This window comes from Cephus cinctus, unplaced genomic scaffold (assembly GCF_000341935.2).
Source record: "Cephus cinctus unplaced genomic scaffold, Ccin1 Ccin1_scaffold1609, whole genome shotgun sequence".
Lineage (NCBI taxonomy): Eukaryota > Metazoa > Arthropoda > Insecta > Hymenoptera > Cephidae > Cephus > Cephus cinctus.
The window spans coordinates 14,091-33,186 of NW_014333901.1; the positions used below are offsets into that span (position 1 = coordinate 14,091).

The window sequence follows — 19,096 nt, forward strand, 5'->3', positions numbered from 1 at the left end:
TTTTCACTTGTATGTATTTATTCGCTCGTTTTCACTTTAAGCAAATCATTTATCATTAATCATCAGTTTTACCTAACGAAACTATTCTAGGTATGATCGTCTTACAACCAAATGTATCGTTCATCGCCTACGTGCTGGAAAGCCAAACGAAAGCACAAAATTAGGCTGTCGACCGTAACGTAACTTGGAATGAAAAGTTAAAAGTGCAAATTGTAAGCTGCACGGGTGTGTCAAAAAATTTGCTCCCGATAATGAAAAATTATCATTACGTGCTTTTTGCATATCGCTTTCAAGCAGCAAGGCGGTGCTTTCGCAGTACATTGACAAAATCATCAATCAACTCGTTATAAATTTTCAGAGCTTAAATAATTATCCGTTAGTAGAAAGTTTTATCTGATGGAGAAAGGAAAAGAGTAGAAGAAAAACTAAAGTTTCGACATACGAGAAGACAAAATTAATTGAAAATACTGTAAAGGGTTTTGAAATTCTCATATAAAATATAGGTATTAGTCTTGCACAAGGAAAAAAATATCTCCTCAGCTACAGATGTCTAATATATTAAGTATATGATATTAAAATAATAATTAATATTAATTAATAATGGACAACGAAATTATCGAAATAAAAACTTACAAGCTATATTTGTACGCCGCTTGAAGATCCCTCGGTCGATCTTTTTTTTTTCCCATGAAAACGCATCGCGCGCGACAGCAAGCTTGCTGAATTGTCAGACAAATAGTATAGTAATTGGAGTGCTGACTATGGCCTATGGCAAACTATTTGGAAGTTTCATAAAGTCAGTAATGATAATTAATCCCTGATTATTGAGCAACACTGTCGCGCAACGACAGAGGTCGGTTTTACGTTAATTTTCTTTCTTGTATTATCTCCAAGCAGAGCTAAAATAAAGACGGACTTATAAACGAGCCAATCACTCGACGATACGATATATTTATGGTACATGAACGTTAGTCACTCAAAGCATGGAATGTTAGATAAGGTACAAGAGGTGAAAGGGATGCATTCGATTAAAAAAGAATCTCTTTCGATTTCATCAAGTGTATCGCTGCGACACTTCATTAGAGCGAGCAGCTATGAAATTCATAAGGATTTATCTTATTAACTGTTGGAATTGATGGTTGACAGTCTAGGATTTTTTCTTTTAAATGTCTCCTTGTAGCAAGAGGAAAATCAGTCGGTCTCACTGTTAGGCAAGACTAAAAGGCCACGTTGAAAAAATGGGATAATAATAAATTACATTTTTCCTCTACTAAACGGGGAACTGTTGCCTCTTCTTTACCCAGAATACACTCTAATGGCGGCTTTTTTATTTCAGGCAAGCATCAACGAAGCTCGCACCGGACTGATCCGATTATAGGAGACGGAACAGAAAAGCACGCATATTGTTTTTAATTTAAAAAAAAAAATACAGCGAGGACAATAAACCTAGAATAGATGCCTGCACTTATCACTGTGTAAAAGTAGAAAAATAAACAAATGCATCTATTACCAACGAGTATGAAGCAGCCGGCAGTCACATTGTGTCCAATGAAAGATTATAAATCTCAGGTAAGAATGAAATAAATTGAAAAAACTCGTGAAACGGTTTTGTAGAAATTTCACAGACAATTTTCTTCTGTTTCAACGAGCTTTCATTACGGACCATTGTGTTGTTTCTTGTATATTTTCAAAAAACAATAACCGACTGATCTGTACTCGTTAGAAACAAACTCGAAAAGTTAAAACGCTAAAATCAACAAGAATTCCGTTACTAAATCGCAATTCGTATTACCTAAGACTACACAAGCTACAGCTAAATTTAGACATATACGCTGACCAATGCATTCATTGCACTTGGCATGTTATGTATAATTTATTAATCTATTATTATTAATTATTATAATTAATGTACCACTTGGACAAGCGGAATCTACGAGCGTTCCGGAAAGCCGTCGTCGCGATGTAAGATAAAATTTAATTGTTCCTTGGTATTTTGTTTTCGGTCAAAAGAAACTTTCCTCAAGATACAAGTTAAATTTTTTTTCCTTTCATTTTCTCTCCAATTTTCAGCGACCGAGCGCGAGGGATTCTAAGGAAAGCTCGACAATCGCAAAAGGCCAAGTTGCCTAGCAATATATAGATATAATAATATATTAATATTTTATATCCAGACACCTCTGACTTTTCTCGAATATTAATTAATCGTTATATAATATCTGTTTTAAAAAGTCAAAATATCTACCATATCAGTTGTCGTACTATACAGACAATATCGCGACAAAGCTAATATGTATCGCAATGCACGAACGTCGCACCCAGATGTTGTACGCAAATTCCCCATTACATTTATTCCTTCCCATCAATTTCGATCTTGAAAAGCATACAAGACGCATCATCTCCAAAGAAGACGTGCCTTTAAAACAGATTTATTACCGAGCATTACGCGCGGTGTTGTCTGGGAGTACGTCAAGAGCTTTGTAAATGTGTTTCAAAGTGGGGTTTAAAGTAGCTTGTTGACACAGTTAAATAAAAATTTCTCAAGAATAGAATCAATGCAAAGTGACGAGAGCTCGTCTTCTGTTACTCGATAAAAGCAATTTAAAGAATCTGTGAAGAAGAACTAGACCTGAGTCCGCAGTCTCGTAATATACTTTGTTGATAAAGATCATTTCAATTTGAAACGACCTAGCCGAATGTTCCGGGCTGAAGAACGGATTGAAGGTTAGTCAATGACCCCTGACCCTACCAGCCAAATCTTTTGATTATTCATTAAATGGAAAAAAATACTTAGGCAGGGCACCCTGTCCAGCGTACTTTGATCTAATAAACGTATATTTCATACGCATGTATACAATATAATAATTTATGGTGTGTATTTTTGTCTCTGCGTCTATGTTTATGTATATATATTATACTCATTTTCAATATTTCAAATATGAACACGTTTAGACAGTTTTACGATACGACGTATATCACGCTTATTTTAAGAACTTCACGGTAAAAGCTACATAGTTAAGGTCGGTTCACAACCGAATCTTGAAGCTACGTACTTATACGTTCAATTAACGACATCGTGTTTATCAGGTCGTTATTAATATCCAGAATTTTGAAAAAGCTACAATGAGCAGCTTTGCCGAACACTTTTTTGTAGATCGTTGACAAAACAACGTTCGTCAGTCTGATTGGTTCTCGTACGTGCGTTTCGAAAAGGCGAGGATTTCGAATGTACGTTTAAATGCGTAAAATGACGAAAGGATGTCGTTCGTCGTAAGATCTTTAATTTCACTTCTTCCTTTTCAGTCCCTTTTAATAAATCACTCAAGGACGAGGTGCCCTGCCAATTCACGTAATGGCGCTCTCGATTATCTTTCTTTCGTTAACGCATTGAAATAATTCATAATGATTACTGCGCCGTTTGCTGCTGTATCTCGATCTTCTCCACTGTCATGTCTGGATTCATATCGGTGGCTTCCTGAATGGCGTCCGCCAGTGCTTTGTCATGATCGATGGGATCGCCGTCCGATTGTATCGTTATTTTCTGCTCCACGCGCGTCTCCACTACTCCATCACGTTCCGTTTTGTACTATGGAAAAGGATGAGGAATTCAGTTACACATAATTTACTTTGATCAAAGGCATTCTGGTTTTTAACGACTGGTACGACTTACCGTAATCGTTTCGACGGTACGAGTTTTGCTCGATATGGTCTGGGAGCTGACTATTTCCCCGCTGGCACTGTAATTGCCGTCTTCGCTCTCTAGGGCGACTTTTCTGGTCTCGGTTGCTACCAATGGTACTGTGGTTGTTGTTGTCACGTTATTGTCGGTGTCGCCCGTGTAAACGTGAGACTCCGTTGCCACGATACCTGCTGGATCTCCCTGTTTAGAAAAGTAAAGATAATTAGTTTTAAAGGCCGGAAATATTATTGAAGAACATTGAAGGGGACACAGCTTGATTCCAGGTGAACAGCAGAAATTTCGTAGACGTCATTGGTCAAGTTTCTTGCGAGAACCAAAATTATGTCATTCCCCTTTTGATTTGAAATAAAAAAGTATATTTGAGTGTTTTTCTTGAGTCGTAACTGTGTGATGTTTCGTTGTCAATTTTACCTGGATGTTTAATTGATAATGAAATTAACATGCAAATGCACAATTGCCATTGAAAATACTTTAAATGATTTGAATGTCAAACTCTTCAATTATAAGACACTGTAAGAATACATATTGTAGAGATACATTCCAACAGAACCAGCACCATAGTAGGTCTAAGAGTCACCAAGAATATAAAATAAAGGTATATACACACAGAATATTTTCAGTTATCCTTAAAAAATTAATGTATCAAAGTGTAATGTATGACAGTATACAGCATAAAGTGGTATAATTGAGACAGTCGTTCCAGTGATTAGAAGTGATGCAAATATTCAATAACGATCATAGAAAACGTAGAAGATGCAAACAGATAAGAAGAAAATTTACAAGGATTAAAACGTGTTCCTTGTCAAGCATTCAATTACCTCTGTGACAGCTTTCTCTACATCGAAAAAGAACAGAAGAAGAGGAGGTTCCCCGTTGCGAGCAAGGTCGACGAGTGAATCGCTTCAATTAGCGAAATGATGTATGAATTACCTGATAGTACTGATTGTAGAAAGCCTGTTGATCGTCGTCAAGATCGATGGGAGTGCCTGAATCACCACTGCTCGAACTGGAGGTACTGAGTCGTCTCGAGACCAGCTACGCCATGCAATGTGTTAGGCCAAGCAGTCGAAATTAATTACGAAATAAAAAATTAAATCAAGTTAACGTAATGACGTGGCCGATGGGTAAACCAAAAAAAGCCAACGCTGATAATACGAGCTCGACGTTGATGATTATATATAAAAAAAAAAAAAGTAATACCATAAACCAAATAATTTAGTCGTTTGTACAAATTACCAAGGATATTAACTTAAATGAAACGTAAATGGACGTGTCAGAAATTAAATTTTGTATGATAACGACATGAACCTCATGATAAAATAAAATTAAAACAGTTAAGATAATATACAGCTAGAGCAATGTACACAGATGCTTAGTAAATGTTCACCATGTTTAATAGCCATGCTACGGTCAGTGTAGCCATTTTATGGTTCCTTTTTAATTTTGCAATCATTTTTTTCATTGACCCAAACGTTACCTGTTCTCCGGACAATACATGACTGGTTGTTCGCACTTCCTGGGTAACGACTCGTTGCTCTTGCCTGGTAGCACTGGTAGCAGTCGTGTGGGCTACTGTTTTCTCTTCGACCTGACATTAAAAAAAAAAACAATAGTAACAAGCTGTTGAACAACTAAAGCAAAACAATATTTCTGGCTTGTTATACAAAGAAACGTTTTTCAAAAGGAACATGTAATAGTCCTTATATAAAGTTAATGACCACGGAAGGTATTAGCAACAATTTGGAATATAGTTGCTGTGATTATTTTTTCTACCTTATTCATTTTTACTTTTCATATACAATATTGGGTATGCAAACGTAAGAGCATATTTGAATGATAATTAAAATTACAAACCTGACTTGTCTTCTGATTCTTTTCCAGATCCTCGTGCATCGTCGCTGTACGTGTTGTTACAGCGGTTGCTGTCATGTATGGAGCTCTACCGTCATCAGGTGCCTCTGCCTAAATACAACTACTGCGTAACTAATGTGTCATGAAAATATTGATATATGTTATAAAACAAACCAATTTTGCTGTTTTAATAAAGAGTGCAAAGTATTGATCATTTAGATGTCGGTTTGTTTTCCAACATTCAATGCAATGGTTGCAGTATATCAGATAGTAGAATGTGAAGCTGTTGTTAAATGCAAAACTATACTAAAATGTTATGAGTGTTAGTACAGAAGAGTTATGTTGGAGATGTTGTTAATATTAATTTTTAACAATTTCATGTAAAACTAGTTATGTAGCCTATGTTTTAAACTAAAAGCTGTATGAGAAAGGAAAAACTCACCCATTTCAATGTTATGCGAAATTGGCAAGCATTTTACTATTGCTCATTATATTATTCTAAGTAGCGTCATTAACATGCAAGTCATGCAAGGATGCAATCATTGTTAAAAGTCTTGCAAATGCAAACTACCAAGAAGTACAAAAGAAAAACCTAAAACAATAACGACTGATGAAATTGATAATTAATGAAGTTTTAATTTAATGGGCGGTGGCTCATTATGACCCAGTAAATGCACAGGTGAGAGAGATAGAGAAAAAGAATATCGGTTTTCTTTTTGTACTTAACAGCAATTTCGCCTTAACGAATTAACGCAAATATGTAAAATGTCCACAGCAATACCAATATTCCCAAAGCACACCGACGAACGATCTTCCCAGCCACAAATCCCTTTTTCAGATCTTGATGTTAATTGGTGCATTTTTTTTTTATAAAGATTCATGCTGCTATACTTTGAGAACTTTGCGTGAAATCTCAGAAAGTTGTTTGAATAATAAAAAAAGACGTTAAACATAAAGTCAGACTTTCAAGTTCCTCAGGTAAAGTTCTCAACAGGTAAGTATCGCATTGGTGATTGGATGTTTGATTTTTGTTTTCAAAGCTTTTCACCTTATTCACTTGAGTAGAAACTGTTATGTTTCCTGTGCCTCCTGGTGTCAGGTCCTCAACTTTTTCTTCGATATTCTGGGTGACTCCCTCCTGATCCTTGACAACAGATTGCTTCGTAGTGGTTTTCACTATTGTTGGTGTGGTGACTGGTACTGTGGCTTTTTTCAATTTTGGAATATTTATCTTAGGTGCACCTCTGAGTTCCTTCATGATATCTCCTTTGCCTTCGCCATACTGTTCCAGGTCGTCATCACTGTCTTCACCAGAGCCACTCTCATAAGCACCACCAGATACTGGATAAGATTTGGAATCCTTACCGAAGGAACTCATCGATGTGATATTTCTGTATCTTGGGTCATCGTAGAATCCTTGTTTTGCTTCGGTTACTAAGTTGCTGATATCTTCACCAGGTTTAACTACAATGTGTTTTGTGATGTAGACTATTTTGTAGATATGAGAGAGACTGTCTTTGTTGGCTGGTTTTCCATCCTTGGAGTAAATTAAACCATCTTTGACATGACTACCATCAGTGTCAAAGTTGGTCTCATTTAAGGGTTTACCATTCTTGCCGTAAATAATTCCAGAAACAACTTGACATCCTTCAGGACCAAATGGATTTTGAGTAAGTGGTTTCCCGTCGACTCCATATACTTTGCCATTCTCTACATAAGTACCATCGGGACCCATGTGACCCTGATCTAGTGGTTTACCATATTTACTACAGATTACTCCTTCCTTTATGTAAGAGCCGTCAGATCCGAATGATTCCAGATTTAGAGGTTTATTGTCAGGTCCAAATATTTTGCCTTCCTTGACATAGCTGCCATCATCACCGAATGGTTTATCAATTAATGGTTTACCATCCTTATCGCAGACTAAACCGTATTTCACAAATGTTATAGTGACCAGTCGGGACTCTTTGGTCAAAGGTTTTCCATCCTTGCCAAGGACCTTTCCATCTTTGACATAACTACCTTCTGAACCGAATTGTCCTGACTTCAGTGGTTTTCCATCACGTCCATAAACGACACCAGCTACCACCTTGTATCCTTGAGGACCATAAGACTCAGTGGTTAAGGGTTGTCCAGTAATGTCGTAGATCTTACCATCATCTATGTAAGTATTTTGATCCTCCTCTTGAGTGCTAGTCCCCTGCTCCAAAGGTTTACCATCTCTTGCACAGATAATACCATTTTTAATGAAACTACCATCGGTACCAAAGGATGGTTGATTCAGTGGTTTCCCTGTCTTGTCATAGATTTTACCATCCTTAACGAAACTACCATCAGTGCCAAATGGTCCCTCGGTCAGAGGTTTTCCATTCTTGTCGCAAACTAAACCTTCCTTAACCATAGTTATCGTGATGACAGTGAATTTCTTGAAGAGTGGTTTTCCGTCACTTCCATAAACTCTACCATCCTTGATGAAGGCATCTGATCCAAAGCTTCCCTGCTTCAGAGGCTGACCGGATTTGTCCACGACAATACCATCTACGACCCTGTAACCCTCTGGTCCATATCTATCCTGATTCAGAAGCAGACGATTAGGTCCAAAGATCTTGCCATCCTCAATGTAAGATGTTTCATCAGAAATGGGTTCCTGATCCAGAGGACGGCCCGTGCTGTCATAAACAAGACCATCCTTGATGAAACCACCATCCTCTCCAAATATTTCTTGATTCAACGGTTTTCCAGCTCTATCATAGATCCTTCCATCCTTGACGAAACTTCCATCTTCACCGAATGGAGCATTTGTCACTGGTTTACCATTCTTATCACAGACCAAGCCTTTTCTAACGAGCGTAATTGTATAGACAGTATATTTCTTATCCAATGGTTTCCCTGCAGCATTGTAAATAATTCCATCCTTAACCACATTGCCTTCGGTGTCAAAGTTTGCCTGCTTCAAAGGTTTGCCAGCCTTATCCACAACAATACCCTGTACGATTCTCAGACCCTCTGGACCAAATGCTTCCTGGGTCAAAGGTTGTCCATTAGATTCGAAAACCTTTCCATTCTTGATGAAACTAGTTTCCGCAGGAAGTGGTCCCTTCTGAAGTGGTTTACCATTGCGTGCATAAATCAAGCCATCCTTTATGAAATTACCATCAGATCCGTAAATGTTTTGGTTCAAAGGTTGCCCACTGCGGTCATGAATCCTACCATTCTTCACGACACTACCTTCAGCGTCGAAAGTACCAGCCTTTAATGGTCTACCATCCTTTCCATAGATCAAACCATACCGAACAAGACTAACAGTGATGATGGATTGTTTCTTATTCAATGGTTTACCATCAGGAGCATATATCGTACCATCTTGAATGTAGCTACCATCAGTACCAAAAGTTCCACGTTGCAGAGGCTTCATGTCTTTCCCATAAATGAATCCATTCTGAATGAAACCTCCTTCGCTACCGAATGAGCTGTGATTCAATGGTTGTCCATCCTTACCATAGAGTCTACCTTCCTCCACGTAACACCCACTTGGCAATTCTGTTCCAGTGTTCATGAGCTGACCGCCCCAGCCGTAAATAAGACCGTCTCTTATATAAGTGCCATCAGGTCTAAAAGCTCCTTGCTTCAGAGGCTGTTCGTTCTGATCGTAAACTATTCCATCTTGAATGTAGCAACCATCAGGTACCAGTGAGCCTTGATTCTTGGGTTTTCCTTGGGCATCAACGATTTTACCTTCTTTGATAGCTAGATTATCAGGACCCTTGTCATCCTGAGTCAAAGGTTTACCATCTCGACTAATGATGAGACCATCCTTGATCTTGTTACCATCAGGACCAAATGCTCCTTCCGCAACAATCTTTCCATCCTTTCCATAAATTAATCCAGCTGCCACATAAGAGCCATCGGAGCCAAAAGTATCCTTATCCAGAGGCTTTCCATTGTGGTCGAATATTATACCATTAGTTATGTAACTGTCCGCAGGCAAGGCAGAACTCAAGTTCAATGGTTTGCCATCCTTTCCATAAATATATCCATCTTTAATGTAGCTACCGTCTGGTTTATAAAAGGCTGCCTTCATCAGTTTACCATCCTTATTGTACACTTTACCGTCTTTGATACTTGCACCTTCAGGAACCAAAGAATCCTGGTTCAGTGGTTTACCGTTCTTTGCATAGATCACTCCTTTCTTTATGTAATTTCCGTTTGCGCCGAAAGATTCTTGTTTGGCCGGTTTACCATCTTTACCAAGGACAACACCATCCTTGATGGTAAGACCATCTGGTCCTAGGAATCCATGAGACAGAGGTACTCCCTCAAAGTCATGTACAACGCCATCTTTAATAACAATATTATCCGGTTTGAAGAGACTCTGTTTATGTTGTTTACCATTCTTATCATAAAATATTCCCTCCTTAACAAAAGCTCCATCAGCAATCAGCGGAATCTGACTAAGAGGTCTGCCATCCCTTCCATGAATAATACCGTCTTTGACAAAACTGCCATCCGGTTTGTAGAAGGCATGTTTTATTACTTTCCCGTCCTTCCCGACAACTTTACCATCCTTTAGATGAGCACCATTAGGAAGTAAGGATCCTTGATTAAGGAATTTACCGTCTTTACCATAGACAATACCATCCTTAATCGTAGAACCATCCGAGCTAAAAGATTCGCTCTTGACTGGCTTCCCATCCTTGGAGTATACCTTGCCTTCCGTGACGAAATTTCCTTCGTGACCCAGGTCACCGCTCGCTAAAGGTTTTCCATCCCGTCCATGAATCAAACCATCACATACGTAAGTCGTGTCAGGAAGTACTGCAATTTGGTTAAGTGGCTTACCGTCACTGTTACAAACCATACCTCCCACGATGTAGTCTCCATCGGTTCCAAAAGATCCCTGTGTCAGAGGTTTACCATCATGAGCAAACACAAGTCCCTCTTTGATGTATGTACCATCTGCTCCAAGCTTATCAAGATGGAAAGGTTTACCATTTTTGGAAACAACCTTACCATCCTTCACTAGAGTATGATCCGGACCCAGGGCTCTTTTGTTCAGTACTTGTCCATTCGGACCATAAATGATACCATTTTTGATGCTGTTACCATCGGTACCAAGAGTTTCCTGATATAAGCTCTTGCCATCCTTTCCAGTAACTATACCATTTACTACATGGGTACCATGAGGACCAAAGTCAAATTTCTTAATAGGATTTCCATCCTTTCCACAGACTTTTCCGTCGATAATTCTACTTCCTTCAGGACCAAGAGTACTCTGGTCCAACGGTTTACCTTCCTTTGTGTAAATTATTCCTCCGATTACCTTGGACCCAGCCGGTAATGGTAGCACATGATATTCAGGCTTGGATTCAGTTGTTCCTGGTAGGAGCACACCTCCGCGGCTTGAAGCATCCAGATTTTGAAGTTCACCAGCTATGAAAGCGGATGTTGCTTGTTTGGCATCGGGCTCAGGCTTAGATTTTTGCTGTTCCTTAAGTCCAGCCGATTCGACGTAGTTAAGACCTGGCGTTCTTAAACCAGCTGGAGCCTTAGGAACATCGGAGTCCTTGGTTTTACGTTTCTCCGCAGATTCCACGAGTTTCTTTTCTTCCCCCGGTGCATAATTAAAGGCCAACCCTGTAGCCTTTCTACTGGCTCCAGAGGGCGACTGCTGATCGTGAACTCCTGGCGACGCTGGCCTATCCTCATAAGAGAATCCATGTGGTGTAAAGGGCTTCCTCGTGGGTGACTTTTCCGTCTCTTCGTAGTCATACGGTTTCGTATACCTGGGTGAACCCTGTTCCTTCTCGCTCTTGGATTTGTCTTCTGGCGTCTTGGCGCGCTTCTCAGATGCAGACAGATTCGATTCGACATCGCTCTTGTCGGTCGACTCGTCGAGTTCCTTGTTTTTCTTTTGCTTTTTCTGCTTCGAGTCCTTGTCTCTTTTTCCAAACAGGAACCCACCAACCGGACTCTTTTATAATAAACAAAAACATGCGAATACAAGGTACTGTACATGCTACGTGTCCGAATACGAATTCTAGGACATATGATAACTAATCGTGTACATAACTAAGAACGAAGCCAAGTATTTATCTACACGTTCATCACGAGACTGAATAAGACCACGTATTTTAATGTAGCTAACATTCGATTCTAGAAATAATCATATTTCATCCTCGTGCAAATTCGCGAGTACGCTAAGGTCGCGCCGTGTATATCTTTGAAGTTTTTCTACAGGGTGTAAATAAAAATAAGAATGAATCTTTCACCCGTCTTCCTGAACCCTATTCGCAAAGTACAATAGTTGGTACGTGTATACGTCTGTCAGGGTGCGCAGACACCCTGCCTGAAATTTTCCCTTGAATCCGTTTGACAGGGAAACTAAGTGATCATCCCTCTCAAAGGTACCCTCTGAACTTTCCCAGTTACTGCCAGGGAAACTTACCTTGACCTTCTCCTTCTTTTCCTTGTCCCGCTTCTCGGGTGTTTCCTTATCTTTCTTTTTTAACTCCTTTTTACTGGGCGACTTATCGTCGCTGTTGTCGAGCAGTGCGCTCTCGTTTATCAAATCGGAATTGTTGAGATCATTGTGGTTCTCCTTTTCGTTTTCGTTCTGTTTATCCTTCTTCTTCTTCGAGAGACCACCGGGCGGTAGTACCGCGATTCCTCCGATCGGTTTCTACAATTAGATTAACACAGTCACACGTGGCCTCATGCAACGACAAAAGCTAAGTCTTCGAGAAGCTTTCAAAAGCTATACTGTAATACTAGGCGAATTATAAATTTATTATTTCGCCTATTCTTTTTTTTTTTCATTAACGTGTTCTTCGCATGCTCCACATATAAATATATATAATAATAATAATATCATTTAATGGAGTCCGGGCTCCAAGATATCTGAAAGGCAAACCTCGATTTCAGTATCATGAACTCACTCAGCGACCTTCCTAAGTACATTTTCTTACTAAGTACATTTTCTTAGATCTCGTCCCCAGGAAGCTCACGAGACGTTCTCTGCTACTGGACCAGGTGGAAAAATTACTGCCGGAACTGCGAGTCGTTTTAGCGGGGCATGCATTTCGAGACAAACTTTGAAAACACCAAATGGTCACACGATATAACTATATGTATATATATGTATATATATATTTGAGTACTACAGTGTAATGTGGCGATGCATGACGGGGATGGACTTGGTGAATTCTTATTTGTACCTTTTTGCCACGATCGGCGTCATACTCCCCTTCCAGGCTACTGGTACTGCTGGCTGAGGTTGTTCCAGCGCTTGTTTTTCGTGTCAGCTATCGGTTAGTTATGTGTCAGTTAGTCGTTATGGCTAAAAGCTCTAGAGACCGGGCAGGTGATACGTACAGAAAGTCAAGAAGACTCTCGCAAGTTCGCGACGAAGGGAATTGAAAAAAAAAAAAAAAAAAAAAAAAAAAAAAAAAAAAAAAAAAAAAAAAAAAAAAAAAAAAAAAATAAAAATAAAAGGGACATTTAGCGAGTTTGATAAATTAAGGTAAAGGATTTGTTACAATGAAGGATATTTTATATCAATGATTTCCATGTCACGCCTGACGTCGATATCTATAGAGCACAATCAAGTGGATGACGAGTATGGTTAACTCAAAAATAATCGTTGAGGAATTGCAAGGGTTTGTAAAAAGAAAAAGATTCATACATTTTTAAGGATGCTGTGCTGGCTCATTCGCATATGCAATTCGTTAACGATCGTAGGAGATGAAAATGTAGTAACAGAGTACAACGTGTCTCTAAAAATATACGGCCACGTCTAGCACGTGTTGTACACAACAGTGACATGCCACTGCTACGAATGACGAGATTGAATCATAATTGAAATTGATGGTGCACAGTGATTGATTGATGATTTGTTTAAGATGCATTCTCATTAACGGTGAGCCAATTGGTGTTACACATTGTCTAATTTTCACACAGCCGCCTTCCAGAAAAAACGATTCTCATGAATTTATATTGCACATTCGAATAAGAATATTCTTCAAAAGATTAAACCTGGCAGCCCGAAGATGCTGGTAATGAAATCATTAGGGTGTATTGTTATTAGAATGTGCTGAACGCGCGCAGGGTGGAGATTTTTTGAAAATTATTTCTTTCAAAAGATACAAGAGGATTATTGCATGAAGGATTAATGCACATCTGTCTCTATCAAATGCACGACTGGCATCCTAATTAATGATATTCGTGAGATAATTTAAGGTACTCTCACCTTCTCCTTTTGCTTCTTGATGGGACTAGGTCGCTGCTGGTCTATGTGGTCCATGTCTGGTATCATGTCGGGTTCATAGCTCATGGTGTGTCGTTTGCTTGGCTCGGAACCATAAGTTTCGACTGGCCTTGGACCGCCCAAAGCTGTGGAGATAGGTCAGACTTTTTTGAACGACATGGTACTATGATGAGAGCTCAGTAGCTAGATAATATAGAAAGGCACTTGTGGCATAGTGAAGAGTCAGTCAAAATTCTAATTCTTATCCCAGTGTTCGTCGTACCTCTCGCAGATCCTCAGAAGACAATGAACCCCGCAGAAGAAAATTCAGTAAAGAAGAATTACAATGGATTCGCTAATGCTAAATCTTACCATCCATGCTTCGTGACGTGAGTCTGCGACCACTCAGAGATCTTTCGAATTGCGGTGGCTGCCTGTCTATGGGAGTCTTTTTCGTCTCGTAGTGAGTCCTTCCGGAATATCGGAACCGAGATCCCAGATGAGGTATCAATCCGACTTTCTTAACAGGGTCTGGACTCATGAGCCTGAATAATGGGAAATTTCAGATCAGAGATTGCTGTGAGGCTTCGATAACACAAATGGAATTTAGAGGTTTTATACCTGAAGAAAGTGTGATGCTCCACGCAGACTTTCCACAATTTCTTAGCTGCTCTGTGATTCGCCAGCTTGAAACCAATGGTGGATTCAAACTGTTCGAATTCCCCAGGTCTGATCTTGATATAAAAGTTGTGTCTCTTGTAGGAAATCTTCAATATTTTAGGCCAGGCGAATCGATTGATTCTCAGTCTGTCTCTGTAGACCAGAAGACCGGAAGAGCATACACCTAGCATAATGTCCACGCCTTCGGAATCCTTAGCAGGATGAAGATCTACCCCGTACATGGCTAATTTCTTTGCATTCTCCAAATAATGCAGTTCAGCCTCGGCTGGTGTTTGTCCTCTGAAAAATTTACAATAGTTCACGTAATCTCCTTCCCATTTATAACAAAAGTACAAATTCTATAATCAGAGCTACGGACTTGTGTGTTTTGTGAAGGTCCATGACCTTCTCTATCAGTTCGGGTGATTGTTTTGGTGCAAACTTGAAGTCCTTCAGGTACGTCCTGCCATGTTCCTCTGGATCGTAATCGCCAACCTCCGACTGAACGAGATACGAACCGAGCAGAGCATGTGTTACGAAGGAACATGGCAGACGGCCTGTGATGATGTCGTTCCTGATTTGTAGACAAAACTGATAACGTGTAATATCTTCCTGGAGCTGTGCCGGATCCGGAGGATAGAACTTGACCTCGAAACTGAACTTCCACGGTTCATCTGGACAAAGAATCAAGTAGCATATTATTTAACCGTCCTATACAATATTTGACGTAAGTAAAATTATACCCACTTTTTAAAAATTTTGTAATCCTCTTATCAAGATCTAACCAATTACGTGGATCATGCCTGTCCTCGTAGACGAGACCAAAGTAATCCTTCTCCAGAAGATTCATACTCTGGCATATTTTGTCCAAGAGGTCCTGACCCTTTGCTTTCCTCTGTCAAAATTAAACAAGAGAAACATTTACGTTACATTAAAGATATAATCAATCTTGAGATATGCGATAATATTAGAGAAATAAATGATTCCTAATTCCTACTATGACTCGACAGTAGTGTCAATAACTAATATTGCAAAGTCCATTTAAAATAGCAAGAAGATTCGTAATGCATGACATCATGTCCAACAACAAGTTCGTTATCAAATTGCGGTTTTTCATTCCTTGAAACTGTTTATGGTCAAATGACATCAATTTATTAATAAGTTATGAATCACGACCCAAAGCGTAACAGTAACATTAGTAAAAACTTATGAGACAATAATAAAATAATTTATCAAGTAATTACCATACATGAATCATTTTACTAGAAACTTTGACTATCGACTTAGACTACACATCAGATGTTTTTCTTTTCTCTATAAATAGATCAACGAAGCATCTCAAAGGATGATTGATAACTTCATATTAAAAGCTCGAACCGAGTGTAAATTTAGAAAGCTACTCCTGGGATCAGGACGAAGCGCAAGGTCTTAAAATTATAATTGAGGAACGTTCGTAGACGCATCCATGTCTATTTTATAAGATAATAACTTAACAGGCTAACGTATATAATTAACTTTCTTCCACGAGGAGCGCTCCGGTATATAATGGAGCTCTCGAGTACAGCTTTCCTGTTCGAAAGTAAAGCAGCAATTAAGGTCGACTCACATCGATGCTAAAGTCTTTGACGGTGCCATCGAGTAGAGTAACCTTGGCCACTGCAGTTTTCCCTTTGCTAACTGGACTCTTGCTGGGTGAGCTGGTTCCGGTACCATTTTCCGCCGCCATAACTTCCGCCGCCCCGCCACCCGATTTCTGTTCTTCCGGCATGTTTCAGCCCTGTGTCCTGAAATATAAAATGCAAGATTACTCGAGTGGTCCAAAATTGGTTCAAGTCATTGATCAATGCGCGTGAGCTCGCGTAATCAAAAAAACCTAATTAAATTCAATAAAAAGATTCACCGGTACAAAGAAACGACTCGCAGTAATGCACACAGTAAAAAATCGAAAAAATTCGACAAACAAGTACAAGAACATCAAGACGTAATGTCTTGATAATTAAAAAAAAAATGCTCAGCCATGTTTTCAATTTCAGTAAGAATTATGTGGCGTGTAGAAAAAGATCGCATGACACTTTAGTATAACCGAGTATAGACTCCGTCTAGACTAGAGGGTGCCGTGTCGAGAAATAATCAATATTTCTGGAAGCTTTTACAGTTCCATAGAATAGACCACGAGGGTTTCGTTTTTCCTTATTAATGAAAGGTAGAGCATAGGGGAAGAAAGGTTATTCTTGGTCAACCTTCCTCGGCAGTACCAATTGCTAAGAAACCATTTGCGAAACCCCAGCTCCCCAGTTTCCATAGGCAGTACACTGGAGTACCCAACGCGAAAGAACCTCTCGGTAAGAAAATTCAAGATAAACCTAGTCTTAGTTCCAAAGAAAAAATACTCAGAAACAGCCATAAAAAGACGATCGTTTCAAACTGTCTCAAGCCGATGATGCATCACGAGTATTACGAAACGCAGGTTTTAATTTACTGTTACTCCAAACGGTACTGGTCCGCATACTAGAAAAGACAGTACACGTTCCTTGTGCATCGAGCACGAAGGTTTTCACAAAGGCGATTCTTACTTTAACATGCAAAATGATACGAACGAATTGTATAGTCGGACACGGTTCTATCTCACTTGTATCTGTCCTCAGTATTCACCCAAAGGACAAAGACGTAGAAATACAGCCACACTGAAGATAGCAATTTTAAGTATACAAAACGTTTTCACCGATTATGAGAAATGCTCCTGTAGGAAATGTAGGAAAATTCTATGGATTCATGAACGCATTGGCACCAGTGATTTCAAAGCGCTTATAGTATCTCCTACACTGTATCGGTTAACATATATAAATGCACTCAGTCCCTTCAGATACGATAACGACTGATACTGCGCATACATTGCCTACAATATAGACTCGAGACGTGCATTGTTAACAGTAAGAAAAGCTCCGGTAAAAAACTTTCGAATTGTCCCACGCGCCTACTCCGTACAATATTGCTTACAAAAGGATCTCGAGTAGTACATAGTTCGAATTTACAAAAGGTTCCTCGATGAAAGGCCCGCACGACTTACGTCTGCATCGTGTACTACGCAACGGCTACGCGATACTAGAGGTTAGATAGGGTGACCATATAAAACTACTACGCAACCCCCTTTCTAGAACTCAAAGGGGTTGATCGTATTGAGTATGGGGTATACGTTGCGTGATACAAAAAACCATGTACAGAGCCTTCCACCATACGTGCCATAAGAAATTGACAGACGTCACAGGAATATTTTGAAATTGTCAAAAAAAAAAATACACGATTAGTCTTTCTTGACCCTTACGAAAAATCTTATCAGGGTCAAATCGTTTCACGAAATTCGAACAAATTGCCAATCAGTGAACACGCAAGAACCTGACTGTCGAGCATGGCCAAGCGATTGAGCCGCAATGATGCCACGTAAATGACAGCTGTCAAGCTTAACTGTTACGTTTCAGGTGAAACGCCCTGTGCGAACGCTCGTAGGTCATTGACCTTTCTCTGGGTATAGTATACACCTGTGACAAAGTAGGATATCGGGCTCTGACTATTTACTACGGCTATCTCAGTTGTACGCCAAGCTCGAGCCGTTTAACGATAATTTCTGCGTGGGCAGAACTGTGCACGCGGCATAAGGCAGACAAAGTGGTTAACGTGTATACGTAGGTATATAAAGCAAGCACAAACCACACGCGAAGTACATGAAAAGTCTGTCTTACGATCTAACGAGACTTTCCCGTCGGTACGATTACTTTTACAAACTACTTGCTGGCCCTGACCGACACGCTCGTCGATTCGCAGCGCCACTCCGTAATATCAGCTCAGTGTGAACGTCGCCTTACGCAATGACATTTCTCGGGCGTCATTCATCGTCAATTGCGAGGAATCAGTGGTCCACGATTGATACGAGCGTCCCTGGCATTCCATAGTCGTTACGGAGGAAAAAATACAAAATTAACTATACTGGCCGTACGGCACGACAAATTTGATATCTGTTACCGATAAGGCAAAGACGTGAGATTTTAAAAAATGAGGGCGTCTAACGCCGAGATAAGGGTTTCTCTCTAATAAAACATTAGAGACGCGACTGACGATTTGAAAAACGTGTAGACTGTATGTACCGTGAGAATAGACAAATCTTTTTTTTTCCCTTTCTATTCTTAGCCGCGTCGCGCCAATTCACTTCTCGTGCATCTCTTGCTCGATTTACATATATGCATATATGCAAGATATACATTCAGTTACAAGATTACGATTAATTGAACTCCTGAGTGGACGTATAAAGAAGCTATTAAAGAGTAATAAAGAAGATTTAAAAAAAAGATGGCTGACAAATCCTACGAATCCGCAACGAAGAATGGCCACGGAAATAGCAATTTAACGTTTAATTCCGTAATATCGAGTTACGTCACTGGTACACGATATTACAGATCTGTACTGATATCCCATTGTGAAGGCCCCCTTAAGGGCCGGTAGACGCGCCAGATTGCCTGCCGTTTTTCTTTTTCACTCTCTTCGTCCCCAATCCAGACACTGCGTCGTCGGGATTCCCGCGAAAAAATCGAAGCGGCAGAGTAGCGATCGCATTGTTGAAAACTCGACGACGAAAAATTCCTAGTTGAACGAGA

General features: G+C 39.6%; 1 protein-coding gene across 5 annotated transcripts in view; it reads right to left on the bottom strand.

The window, feature by feature from the left end:
* Positions 1–19,096, bottom strand: part of LOC107273462 (mesocentin) — a 26,402-nt gene continuing 7,306 nt past the window's right edge. For 2 of the 5 annotated variants that reach the window (XM_015751675.2, XM_015751673.2), the window contains exons 2-15: positions 16,057–16,234; positions 15,198–15,345; positions 14,830–15,124; positions 14,412–14,750; positions 14,163–14,335; positions 13,794–13,936; positions 12,763–12,849; positions 11,994–12,227; positions 6,597–11,519; positions 5,552–5,659; positions 5,175–5,285; positions 4,628–4,732; positions 3,668–3,877; positions 1–3,583 (exon numbers count right to left, since the gene is read on the bottom strand). In XM_015751675.2, the coding sequence (XP_015607161.1) occupies positions 3,404–3,583; positions 3,668–3,877; positions 4,628–4,732; positions 5,175–5,285; positions 5,552–5,659; positions 6,597–11,519; positions 11,994–12,227; positions 12,763–12,849; positions 13,794–13,936; positions 14,163–14,335; positions 14,412–14,750; positions 14,830–15,124; positions 15,198–15,345; positions 16,057–16,218 (7,218 nt within the window). In that variant the 5' untranslated portion in view covers positions 16,219–16,234 and the 3' untranslated portion in view covers positions 1–3,403. The remainder of the gene's footprint in view (positions 3,584–3,667; positions 3,878–4,627; positions 4,733–5,174; positions 5,286–5,551; positions 5,660–6,596; positions 11,520–11,993; positions 12,228–12,762; positions 12,850–13,793; positions 13,937–14,162; positions 14,336–14,411; positions 14,751–14,829; positions 15,125–15,197; positions 15,346–16,056; positions 16,235–19,096) is intronic. The other 3 variants (XM_015751676.2, XM_015751677.2, XM_025090800.1) reach the window with 3 other exon arrangements.